Below are 12,962 nucleotides of genomic sequence, written 5' to 3'. Positions count from 1 at the left end.
CTTTAGCTGAAGTACAGATTTCAGAAAGTTTTTGTGAATGTGAAATATAAACTTAAAATGTAAGTAATAACCAAGGTTAAGTAATGTGTATCAATAAACACATTTCATTCTAGGATGGTTCCGTCTTGCAAACTGTTGTGATAGGCTCTGGAGCTATTCAGACCACAGTGTGGATTCCAGATGTCGGGGTTGCTGCTTGTTCAAACAGATCAAAGGTAATGGGCAGTTATAACAAACCGTAGGGTATAAGCCTGTAACATACCTTAGACATCATAGTCCAAGCATCCCACTTTACGGAGGAGAAAACAAATGCAAGGGCATTGTTACTTGCCCAAGAAAATGCAGCCTCTTAGTGGCAAAAAGAAAACTAGAACCCAGGTCTCCTGATTTACTCATATAATCTAGTACTCTTTCTGCTATCCCCTAGACATCAGTGAAATGTTTAATTATTGAACAGCTTCATTTCCATTGGAAGTTATAAAGTGGGTTTTGATTTTCTGCCATTTTTGAAATAGCACCAGACTGTCTCAAAGGAACTTGACCTGAAAAGAAGGACCATCCCAAATGTTTTTAACTCAAGTATACACAATGTATGTTGGCTTCCAAGTTTAATATTTTAGTAAGAAAAATTCTAGCCCCTTGCAGTGAAGTAATTCTGTGATGTGACAGTATTAGCATTTATACCCTTAATGAATAGAGCCAGTGTGCTCTCTGGTTTATATTTTATGTGGTTAAATGATATTAAAATAGAGCGGTAAACCTGCATGAATAGTCCTGCTGAAGTAAATATAGAATCAGACCCTAGGTAGTAAGTAAGTGGCCTGTGTAGGATAAGCCATAGAGCCACAGTTAGAAGTGTTGCTTTTTTCCCTGATATATCCCTCAGCAGGCAGAGTACTGCTTTCTTTAGTTAGTACCTTGTGGTCATATCAGAGTTTTAGAATGCACTAGATCCTTATCCTATAAGTCCTGGGTAATAGCAAATAATTGCTGTTTTCTCTGTAAGAAAAGTCAGCTAATCCACAAATTTTGTGGTTATTTCTTGTTCACTTGTTTTTACTTAGAAAAAAATTAGGATGTTTTGAAGTTCATAGGCATTAAAAGTACAACATAAAATAATTTAAAAGCAAACATGTTTAATGCAGTTATTGGCATGAATTTTCTCAGATATGAATGGTGATAGAATTCTCTTTTTTCTCTTTTATTTAAACAAATCATGTGGCACAATTTATTTTCCATCAGGATGTTTTGGTTGTGAATTGTACATCGGAATGGGTTGCTACCAATCACGTTTTGGCCACCTGTAGGACAGCGCTGAAACAGCAGGGTGTCCTGGGACTGAACATGGCTCCCTGCATGCGAGCATTTCTGGAGCGCCTACCCATGATGCTTCAGGAGCAGTATGCCTATGAAAAGGTGATCGATCACACTCACCCCTACACATCTACAGATGCGTGGTGCTTTGGAATTTGAATTTATCCTTTAAGAGCATGAGGTCTGAGGAAAATACATGGGGCTGTTTGGGCAGAATCAAATGAAGCTAAGTAATGTCTAAAACAGTTGTTCAGTAATCCTAAGTCTACTCCTACTTTATTTAAGTGAGAGTAAAGTTTTAAAATAACCCTCAAATTTGTATAGTGTTTATATCATTCTTCAGATTATTTATTCATTCCAAAACTTCTTAAAATATCTATGCCTCAGAGTATCGGCTTCCCTTTTTTGACCCATATATCTATTTTTTAATGATTTTTTTTAGATTTTATATATTCATTTTAGAGAGAGGGGAAGGGTGAGAAAAAGAGAGGTGGAAACATCAATGTTTGAGAGAAAAATCCATTGGTTGACTCTCGCATGCCCCCAACTAGGGACCTGGTCCCAGGCATGTGCCCTGACCTAGAATCGAACTGGCAACTCTTCGGCTCACACACCAGCCCGGGCATTATGTGGTTTTGCCATCCCAAAGCTGGGAGGTGGGTGTGCATATGGGTGTCCGAGTGAACATCCTCTGCACTGGTCAGGTGAGTCCCTTTGGAAAGTTGTGTGGATGAGCCAAGGTTGAACTAAACAGGGTCACTAAGTACTAGAATGGGGAATCACAGAATTTGATCCTGTGTAGCTGTCTTCCAGGCCTTACTAGTCACAGTGTGCTGCTCCCTGGGTAGAACTCCTTGTGTTTGGTGGTTTTGTTTTGTTTGTTTGTTTGTTTGTTTGTTTTATGTTCTTTTGCCAAGCTACGTTAATACTGTTTCACTGGTGCATTTGCCCAGGTTTTCTTTTCTGAGTCACTTAGTCTCTTACAGAGTAGCTCTCCTCTTACTAAGGATAGCCATGAAAGAATAATTTTGCTTTGACAGCTACCAGGGTTCTCTTGCTAAAGGAGGAATTGTGACAGTGAGCTAGTCTCCATGGTTCAGTTGTGATCTGAAAAACTAATGACAATATACTAAATACAATGAGATATCCTGAATTGGATTCTGGAGCAGAAAAGGGGCATTAATGATTAGTGGAAAAAACAAATAAAATTGTGTTGTTTAGTTAGTATTATGCCATTGTTTATTTCTTAGTTTTGAAGAACTCACCATGGTTATGTAAGATGTTAACATTAGAGGAATTGGGTGAAGGGTTTATAGGAATTCTCTGTACTATCTCTGAAACACTCTGAATATCTAAAATTATTTCCCGGTAAAAAGCTTAAAAAACAGTAAACTTAAGAAGTCAATTACAGGCTTTCAGATTGCAGTAGATTAATGTAGAATATTTGGCATAGGCTCTTCAACATTAACGTCCTTGCATCTTCTCTTAGCCTCATGTGGTTTGTGGAGACCAGCTTGTTCACAGCCCCTACATGCAGTGTCTGGCTTCTCTTGCTGTGGGGCTTCATCTGGATCAGCTGCTGTGTAACCCTCCAGTGCCACCACACCACCAGCACTGCCTCCCTGACCCTGCTTCCTGGAATCCAAACGAGTGGGCCTGGTTAGAATGTTTCTCAACCACCATAAAAGCTGCTGAAGCCCTGACCAATGGAGCACAGTTTCCAGAATCTTTTACTGTTCCTGACCTAGAGCCTGTTCCAGAGGATGAACTTGTATTCCTAATGGTAAGTGTAATGTGAACTGCTATTATTTGCAGCTGATATTATATCAATATCATAGGTGTTTAGCATGTAGTAAACCCTCAGTATTTGGCAGCTTCAATAGCTAGGAGCATACTCTTAGATAAATTTAAAATATTTTGCTTTTAGATAGTCACTTTTGATACAATGACAGGCCTCTGTGGTGACAGGGATTGATTATATGAGAACTGTGCACCTCGTATAAACATGCTGGCTCTCAGTGACATAGTCCCATATTTTTCCTTTTTGTCTATAAGTGTCTTGTTAGCATATATTTTATTTGTATAGAGTGGGCAAAAAGTAGTTTTATGATTGTATGGAAAATAATAAAATAATAATAATACAAGAATAAACTGTGTTTTGTGTACTCACAACTGTAAACCTACTTTTGCCCCATCCTGTAGATATTTTAACATCTTTTTCTGGTCATCTTAAGATTTATTCTACATATGGATTCTGAGTTATTTGGCACTTCAAGCATGTTTTTAATCACCATAAAATAAGAATTACAGCAGAGCATTCTGATTATATCTGAGACATCTAGCTGTAGAAACTGTGGTGTGTAGAGAGTGCAGGCATCACTTGATCTAACAACCCCTTCACTTAGTTAAGGTTTACATACACAAACATTTGAATATATGTATAAATATAGGTACAATATAAAACATTTACAAATTGAGGGGAATATCTAAATGTAGAATATTCTAATTAGGAAGTATCCTTCTGAGCAGTCCATTTGTCCCAAATCTGTCATTTTGTAGATGAGAAAACTGAAGCCCAGAAAGATGAAGTGACCTGTCCAAAGCTTTACAGCAAGTTCACAGGGTCAGTGGCTCCTGCACATGACTTTGTACCAGTGGTTACTCAGAAGTTAGCTTTGAATTTCCAACATGATTGTGGTAGTGATATAGTTGATAGAGAAAATGTTTATAATAAAGGGAAATATTAATGCATAAAATCAAGTTTGACATGATTATAAAACTGCTCTTTCTCATGATATCCAAGTTATTTTTTGGAAAGAAGATTTAGTTGTTAGAAGACTTGTTAGTTAAGAAGAGATACATCTTGATTAAGCAAGATTGATCCTGATGTTTGCCCTGTCTTGCAGGATAACAGTAAATGGATTAATGGCATGGATGAACAAATTATGTCTTGGGCAACTTCTAGACCTGAGGTCAGTAAAGATGAAGATAACTATATAGTTTTTCTCAGTGAATCCTCTGATTCTGAATGCTTGTGTTTTTGTGCCCTGGTGTCTCCCATAGAGGCTGGCACCCAGTTGGTACCCAGGGCATGCTTGTTTTAATGAATGGATGAATTTAACTTTGAGATGATTGTGTTTTTCTAGGACTGGCACCTGGGAGGTAAATGTGATGTCTACTTGTGGGGTGCTGGCAGGCATGGACAGCTGGCAGAAGCTGGAAGAAATGTGATGGTACCTGCAGCAGCGCCCTCATTCTCACAGGCCCAACAGGTAAATACCAGGGTAAAGAAATGGAGAAGAATCTTGGGAACTGATCATTCTGATTCCTAGCTGTCCGCTCTCAGTAATTTACTGTGGGATAAAGTTCCTTTCATAGTCTATTGTAAGGAATCACTAAAGAAAGTCAAAATGTTACAGCTTCCAAATAAGCTTTCTAAAGTTCTTATCAGACTTAAGTTTTGCTAATAAGTTTCTAGGTTTTTCTTTCTTTCAAATGTGGTGAATTAACATCTTGATGCATTAGGCTTGACCAGGATGTATTTATAGAAGGCATTCCTAATTATTGTCTTTTTGTGGCTCTAGCCTTACTGAGGCTGTAGCCAGCTTTTATTGACATACCTCCCCTCTTCTAATAATTGTGTACTACTGCATTTCCAAACCCTTCTTGAGGCAACTGCTTTCTCTTTTGTTCTTCTCCACCTCATGAAGTCGCAGAATGTACTATTCCTTCTCATATATATCTCTTCTAGTTTCTGCCTCTTACTAACCTCTAGCCCAGTCTTTAGTATCTCCCCATCACCCTTTCCTCTGTCTTCTTTTATCACTTTTGTTGTTATTGTTATTATTTGATCTCTACTCTTTCAGTTGGCTGAAATCCATGTAGATAACATGGTTCGAACTACCTTAAATAGTTAAATGAACCGCATACATCAGGTTCATTTAACTATTAAGTAAGTAAGCAGGTTCATAGTAGTTTAGGGCTTGTAGAAACCCCATAGTCGCATTAACCCTACCCCTGTAGTAAGAAGATAAATTAATTAAGATATCTTAGGTATACATGAATCATGTTTAATGTTTATATGTTAAAGCTATATAATAAAGGATAACATATTTAGTTGTATGTTTTTATACTAGGTCATATGTGGTCAGAATTGTACCTTTGTCATCCAGGCCAACGGCACAGTGTTGGCTTGTGGGGAAGGAAGTTATGGCAGATTAGGACAAGGAAATTCAGATGACCTTCACGTGCTGACAGTTATTTCCGCCTTACAAGGTAAAATTATCCTCAAAAGCTGATTAGAAGTTATGGCCTAACTATAGTAATGTTTGCTTATGTTGGAACTCATCCCAAACCTTTGCTAGATAATCATATTGGGCTTTCTCTTATATTGTGACTTTTGTTTAGGCTTATATAGCCTTAATTTTCATATTTTAAACAACATTATTTTGCAAGTTACTATCATAGCAATGCTCAAAATCAGTAGTATAAATAACTGTTTTAAGGTCCACTGAGGAATATAAAATTCTTTAAAATTGCAAAACTGTAATTAGGCAACTATTAATAGCCATAGCAGTCATGTGTGTTTCATTTAAGTTAAAAATCAGTTTATATTGATATGTACTAAAGACTTTAAAGGGCTTCTCTGTCAGCCTACTCTGTGCCTTGGAACAAGAATACCTCTGGAGAAATCACCGCAGGAGACCCTGGCTTGTTTCTTGTTTTTTGTTTTTTTAATTAAATTTTACTGACTCTGAAACCTACAAAAACAGCAAAGGGGGCTTTTAAAGTAAAAGCATACAAGTAACGAGTTCAGAACCAATTGCTGAGTAGCTCTGAGTTCTCTTCCTTGAGATCTAAGTGCAAGGACAAGTTTAGTAGTGAGGATGGGAGGGCTGGCTGGGTACCTATCTAGTTCTACTACATCCTGTCTCTGGGGCCTTGCACAAGTTACTAGACCTCTCAGTGACCCGGTTTCCCCAATTATAAAAGTAGTGACAGTATATCTGGCCCAGGTTCTAAGTGAAAACAGAAGATGAGGTAATTCATGTAAAGCATTTATAGGAGTAGCTGGAACATAATTCTTAATGACTGTAACTGCTCTCGTAACTCTCTTCTTTCTTGTCACATGATTATTTTATTGGCTGCTCCCAATTTTTGATAGGCTGTTTCTACAAATTTGATTAGAAATTAAGAAATTGCTTTTATTTCTGTAGTACTGTTTTGGTATATTTCAACTCTGAGAATATTCTTTAGTAGCTGTAAGAGGGGAGTTTTGACATATGGTGACTCTTACTGGGTTTTCTGCTTTGTTCCAGGCTTTGTGGTGACTCAGCTGGTGACTTCATGTGGTTCTGATGGGCACTCAATGGCCCTGACAGAGAGTGGTGAGGTCTTCAGCTGGGGAGATGGTGATTATGGCAAACTCGGCCATGGGAACAGCGACAGGCAGCGGCGACCCAGGCAGATTGAGGCCTTACAAGGAGAGGAAGTGGTGCAGGTCAGGCAGGAGATGGATAAATTTGGCTTTGAATGTAAACATACTAGTTGTGGAATCGAGTTTAGGTAATAGGAAATAATAGTAAAAATATATTACACAATCATTATAAGAGATCAGCTGCCTTTAGTTGTTTAGATTCATTCTTGGGCTTGTCAGAAGTTTGAATGGGCTTTGATATTTCCTGAGCCAGCTGCTTGGTCCAGGCCAGGTTGCTGCAGGTCCCTGGGAGAAACATTACAAGGTTTAGCTCTTGCTACACAGTTCTTAATACACTGATAAATGGAACACTTTGCTTTCAACCTGTCATGATTGTTACAAAGTCTGAGCTCATATTCATTTTCTGGAAATCAATTCGAGATCTAAAATAATATTGTAAAATTGCATAGCACCTTTGACTTTACAAAGAATTTCCCTATTATTTCATGTAGTTTAGGTCATCTGTACACAGGTAAAGAGTAGCAACAGTTCCCCAAGGTGTGCTGTTTTTCTTGGTCTTCCTAAGCATGATGAGGTAGATCAGGCTTAGGGAAGCAAGAGGGCCATTTGGGCAGATAGAACATACTGGTCTTGAAGATCCTGATTTGTCAGTGAAATTTATTGCTTTACTAATAACCAAAAATGACTGTCTTCTTTTTTTTCCCTCAGTATCCTCTTTTAAGGATTTTTTTCTCCTTGGTTCTGTCTGTAGATGTCTTGTGGCTTCAAGCACTCAGCAGTGGTAACTTCAGATGGCAAACTCTTTACCTTTGGGAACGGTGACTACGGTCGTCTGGGTCTTGGAAACACCTCTAATAAAAAACTTCCAGAGAGAGTGACTGCACTGGAGGGGTATCAGATTGGACAGGCACGGAATAAGTCTCTGATATATATATTCTGTCTGAGCATAGTTTCTCACATCCTCTGTGTGCCCTCAGACACTGTCCTCTCAGGATGAAAGGAATCTCCAGTTATATTTAACTTCATGTGCCTTTTGCTTGGCTTAATTGATAGTTTTTCATTATTTTTTCGTTATGTGCAAATTCATATTTTAAGTCACTTTAAGTTTGTCATGTGCTTCTTTGTCCTGTTTGATTCCACATTAATTCAGGATGTGCATATTTTAAAGCCCCCTCCATAAAGTACTAATACAACTTGATATAAAACCTTCAGTAGTACAGGCTTCTGTGACTCCTGTCCAGCTGGCTGGAAGCAGATGGCTGAATTGTACCATCACTGACAGCTGCTGTTCCGAAACAACAATTGTCCCTGTCCTATAGACACGGAAACTTTCTCTTAACAAGGGGATATTTTTATCTTTTTCTATATTATTCCATAGATTGTTCTGGTATGAATGAGTATTTTTGAGTCATATATACGTTTCCCCTATCTTCTGTGCTTTCTGATTCTGAGTTAGCCACGATATTTGAAGGATTTCACTTTGAAGAAAATTATTTTTTTATTTGTGAACATTAGGAGTTATTTCTTGTTGACACGCTTTTTAATGTATGTAGAAGGCCCTAAAACCAGTAAAAATCTTTGAAAACATGGACAAGTTTTCCACTGAAGTGGAGAAGAGGGCCCAGAAATGGGTATGTGTTTTAGGTATTATGATTTGCCTTACTGAACACCCTGTTATTCCTCCAGGTGGCTTGTGGCTTAAACCACACTTTGGCAGTATCAGCAGATGGCTCTATGGTGTGGGCTTTTGGAGATGGTGACTATGGAAAACTAGGTTTAGGAAATTCCACTGCAAAATCCTCACCTCAGGTCAGTGTTGTCTTTAACCTAGGGCTTCAGACAACATAGTTTTTTGTCTATGTCACTACCTCTTTTTAGTTGGAAGTAATTTAAATTAAGCATTTTTGATAATTCATAATGATGTTTAGAAGCTTATGTTGCTTATTCTTAAATGTTCTGCATTCTAGATGTTGATTTTAATAGCCACTAACCTTGATGTAAAAACTCTGCAAGGATGTGTCTGTTTATGCACACAGACTGAATACTGTAGGGGCTACCGTCCATGTAAAGAAGAAATAGTATAAACATATCTCTTACGGAGATATGTCTAAACATTGTCGTATGGAGGGTACCGTGAACGATCTTACAGCTGCCAGTTTATTATTACCACTGAATTACACAGATATGCACCTCTGTTTAAAAAATAATAGAAAGAAAATTTGCATAAACAAATAAATTAGAAGCTCTTATTCACATTACAAAAGGTTTCTTGGCTCTGCAGAAGACCTCTCACACAACTCTTTTCTGTGGATTTTCCTAGCACATTGAACAAGCAGCATGATTTACAAATACTCAATTTATGTTCAACTGCAGATGCACCATTATAGTCTGTGACATCTTGAAAGTTAGACAGGATTTGGCTAGGGATTCACAAAAGAAGGAAGCCCCTCTCTGGGGAACATATAAAGCAGTCACTGTCACCTCTGAAAGAGGAAAAAGTATGACTGGGAAGAGCCCATGGCTTTACGTGGTCCTTCAGTAGTCTTTCCAAGGCCACAGGTTTTTCTTTGGTTTCTGTTATCCAGAGAAATGCTTCCACTTCACTTGGGTTGCAGAACAATATGGGAAAATAATATTTAGGGCTGTGGGTTTGGGAGGAAACAGGTAAATTAACTGTTAATATTTTTATTAGAAGATAATTCTTGAGTTTATACATGCCAGTAGGCAAATTCAGGAGTATTTTTTTCCATTTTAAAGTGTGCCTTACAATTTTATTTTGCAGAAAGTTGATGTTCTTTGTGGAATTGGAATTAAAAAGGTTGCTTGTGGAACTCAGTTTTCTGTTGCATTGACCAAAGATGGTCATGTGTATACCTTTGGTCAAGGTAAGGCATTTTCCAGGCATTACATTGCTTGTTTTCTGTATATACTTGTATATATTATAGAAACATTGCTTCCCAGTTTTACACAAAGTACTCTAAATAAAGTCATTATTTTGTTGTAGGTGTTGAGTGGGTACTATGATCTTCATTCACTAGCTGCTTTTCCGCTCCCCTCTGTGAACTTGGTCATAAAGACACTCCACATTGATGGCCCCTCATGCCAGAGCCTTCACTCTTGCTAGAAGAGTTCCTCCAAGGCCTTTCCCTTTCTTTTTGCTGCCTTCACCGTGCTGCCACAAACACTGCCTTGACCACCAGAGGGCTCCCTGGTCCTTCCAGGGACTGGGGGTTCAGATTGAAGGAATTCATAGGCTCAGGGTTCAAATCATGAGGGTCAGAGGGAGCTGAGGCCGTGCTATCATAAGGTTTCGTGGGGCTCTGTGGGCTGGTGCCTGAAAAGAGGCTGCTGCAGTAGGCAGTTAGAAGTTCCTTAATGCTTTTGAGATACATTTTCAGTACAGTGGTGAGAGTGGAAATTAGATTATAGATGGTGGCCAAACCAGACAGGCCTTGAGGACATGGAGAAACAGGGTCTGACCTGCACTTTCTAGAAGTGTGGCAGCAAAGCTAAGGGGAGAGGTTGGCTGGAAGTTTGAGGGCAAGATAGTTTGAATGACATGTTTTCTTTTATTTTTTAAGATTTTATTTATTTATTTTTAGAGGGAGGTAGAAAAAGAGGGAGAGAAACCTTGATGTTCAAGAGAAACATCAGTCAGTTGCCTCTTACATGCCCCCAGCCAGAGACTTGGCCCGTAACCCTGGCAATGTGCCCTGACTGGGAATGGAACTGGTGACCTTTCAGTTTTTGAGACGAGCCACACTAGTCAGGACAGCGTGTTTCCTTGGGATGCAAGAACTTTAGGGCCTTTATAAATTATACACCAGTCCTCTCAAATATGGGGACACTGGAGTGCCTCTTGGTTTGAAATAAGCCATTAATTTTAGATATACTGGTAACTTCATTTTTATGAATAAGGAGACTGTGACATTTTACAAAGAAATAGTTTTAAACTTTTTATTCACTCAATATTCAGTATACCTTACCAGAATGAGTTAATGGTATATATGAGTTATATATGTCATTGCCATTCTACTATAAAAATTAAATGATTCATTAAAAAATACAAAAGGACTATGGTGTGCCATCCATAAATTTCCTCTTGCTGTGTTTTGTTTTTTCCCCCAGATCGCTTGATAGGCTTGCCAGAGGGGCGTGCTCGCAATCACAATCGGCCACAGCAGATCCCTGTCCTGGCTGGGGTGGTCATCGAAGACGTGGCAGTTGGAGCTGAGCACACACTTGCTTTGGCATCAACTGGAGATGTATATGCCTGGGGGAGCAACTCAGAAGGACAGGTAAATATTTGTCTTGCTGCTTCACATTCCAGAAATCTGATAACATTCTTCATGTGGAAAAAGGATAAGCTAAGAACCTTATAACGTCTACCACAGTGCCTCAAGTACATCAGTTTGCTCCAGGACTGATTGTTTTAGGAGTTCAGTTGTGTTCAAGTTCTTTCTTGATTGTGGCCAAGTAAGTATTACATTATTGACCATTATTTTTTTTAAAAAATCACAGCAAAAAGATTAAGGGGATTAGCTGAGTATATGTATGTGTCTACATACATTGCTAGGTGCCTGGCACACAGCCAGCAGCACTTTATAAGTATTCGCTGCTGTCATCATCATTTCTGCTGTGGTAATAAATGAGATTAGGTACTAGGAGCATCAGTTGATCTGGAAAATGAAAAGAATGAAACAATAATACTTTTATGTTTGATAACATGACCGTGTACAAAGTTCATTTGTGTTTGTGCAGGAGGTCTTGTCTCCCCCCATTACACAGAGGAGTGAACTGAGCCTGTAAGAGGTTGAGGAAGAACTTGAAGTTGATGGGTGTAGCCTACCCCCAAATGTAGAGAAGGGCTGAGCACACACTTGCTTTGGCATCAACTGGAGATGTATATGCTGGGACTTTGGTGGGAGATGTTTGAGATGCCTGCTACTACAATGACTTTCAGCCCCACATGCAGAGCCCCACCCCCTTCTTCTATAAATCCTCTGGGTCTGGCTGCTGCTAGAGTAGGTACTTAGGGGCCCTCAAGTCCAGGGTCCAGTGTTATCCATTTTGGCCCTTTTGTCTCCTCATCAGTATCTTAACAGATGAGGAAACTGCTCATCATGGTGGTTGCATATTGTCTTAATGACAGGAGAGTTGACGTTGAGGACACTTTTGGCAGGTCCCTGACAGGGCCTTGTCATGATCCTCCCTGCTGGTATGTGGTGCTTAGCCGCTGTAATGCTGGGTGTTCCAGTGAGACCCTAAGAACAGAGACCTGAGGGTGGGAATCTGCTTCTGTGTATGTTTTTATAATTGCTCATTTATTGTTACACTGGCAAACCATGTTAAAAAATCAAGAAACCAGTGCGTTTTAAGTAAAAGCTCTATAGATCATTGTTATTTTTTGAACTTTCTAAGAATTCATTTCCTCTCCAGAAGCGAAACCCAAGGATGTATTCAGTCATTAAGACTCATATGATAGAATGAAATAGCTTTGTTGTAGCTTAGTTTTTAGGAGACAGTCTGAGCTCTGAGGACCATTCTGATAGAGAAAATCAGAATTAATTTCATTATTTTGATGCTGTGGTTTGGTGCAGATATTAACCTATTTATATCTGCTCCCATCTAAGACAGAATTCATCATCTTGGCTTCCTCTCTTCCTCTTTCTAATTGAATCTCTGTGTATTTGTAATTTATCCCCAGCTTGGCCTGGGCCACACCAACCATGTTCGAGAACCAACCCTGGTAACAGTTTTGCAAGGGAAAAACATTCGGCAGATCTCAGCTGGCCGCTGCCACAGTGCTGCATGGACAGCGCCGCCTGTCCCGCCAAGAGCACCAGGTGAGGGGGGTGCAGTATCCATGCTCCTGCAGTTTCTCTTTCAGCAGTCCCCAGCTGCACTGTCTGTTTGCCAGTTTCAGACTGTATCCCAACATGGTTCTGAAACCATCAGACCTTCCCCCACACAACCAAAGCACTCTTTGTGCTACCAGCTCTGTAATACTTTCACAGCAAGAAGTTCTCTTGCAACTCCATTATGAAAGTCCCTCTCTGCACCCCTAAAAGAAGAAAATATATCACTTAGGCCAGCAAAGATTTACAACTGTAGAGTAGCAACTAAGTGTGTTTTCATATAAAAAAGAAGCAATGAATTGTAGCTTCCTGAGGCTTGCTGTTAGGAATAATGATTAAAAACCCTGAAACCA

General features: G+C 39.2%; 1 protein-coding gene across 10 annotated transcripts in view; it reads left to right on the top strand.

The window, feature by feature from the left end:
- HERC1 (HECT and RLD domain containing E3 ubiquitin protein ligase family member 1) overlaps positions 1-12,962 on the top strand; it is a 179,421-nt gene that overhangs the window by 152,513 nt on the left and 13,946 nt on the right. For all 10 annotated transcript variants that reach the window (XM_045822533.1, XM_045822531.1, XM_045822528.1 and 7 more), the window contains 12 exons: positions 114-215; positions 1,243-1,416; positions 2,804-3,097; positions 4,221-4,286; positions 4,461-4,586; positions 5,451-5,589; positions 6,633-6,814; positions 7,503-7,658; positions 8,438-8,560; positions 9,534-9,636; positions 10,880-11,049; positions 12,459-12,597. In XM_045822533.1, the coding sequence (XP_045678489.1) occupies positions 114-215; positions 1,243-1,416; positions 2,804-3,097; positions 4,221-4,286; positions 4,461-4,586; positions 5,451-5,589; positions 6,633-6,814; positions 7,503-7,658; positions 8,438-8,560; positions 9,534-9,636; positions 10,880-11,049; positions 12,459-12,597 (1,774 nt within the window). The remainder of the gene's footprint in view (positions 1-113; positions 216-1,242; positions 1,417-2,803; positions 3,098-4,220; positions 4,287-4,460; positions 4,587-5,450; positions 5,590-6,632; positions 6,815-7,502; positions 7,659-8,437; positions 8,561-9,533; positions 9,637-10,879; positions 11,050-12,458; positions 12,598-12,962) is intronic.

The sequence above is a fragment of the Phyllostomus hastatus genome, unplaced genomic scaffold (assembly GCF_019186645.2).
Source record: "Phyllostomus hastatus isolate PE091 unplaced genomic scaffold, TTU_PhHast_1.1 phas_scaffold_501, whole genome shotgun sequence".
Lineage (NCBI taxonomy): Eukaryota > Metazoa > Chordata > Mammalia > Chiroptera > Phyllostomidae > Phyllostomus > Phyllostomus hastatus.
This window is presented reverse-complemented; position numbering and strand designations above follow the sequence as displayed.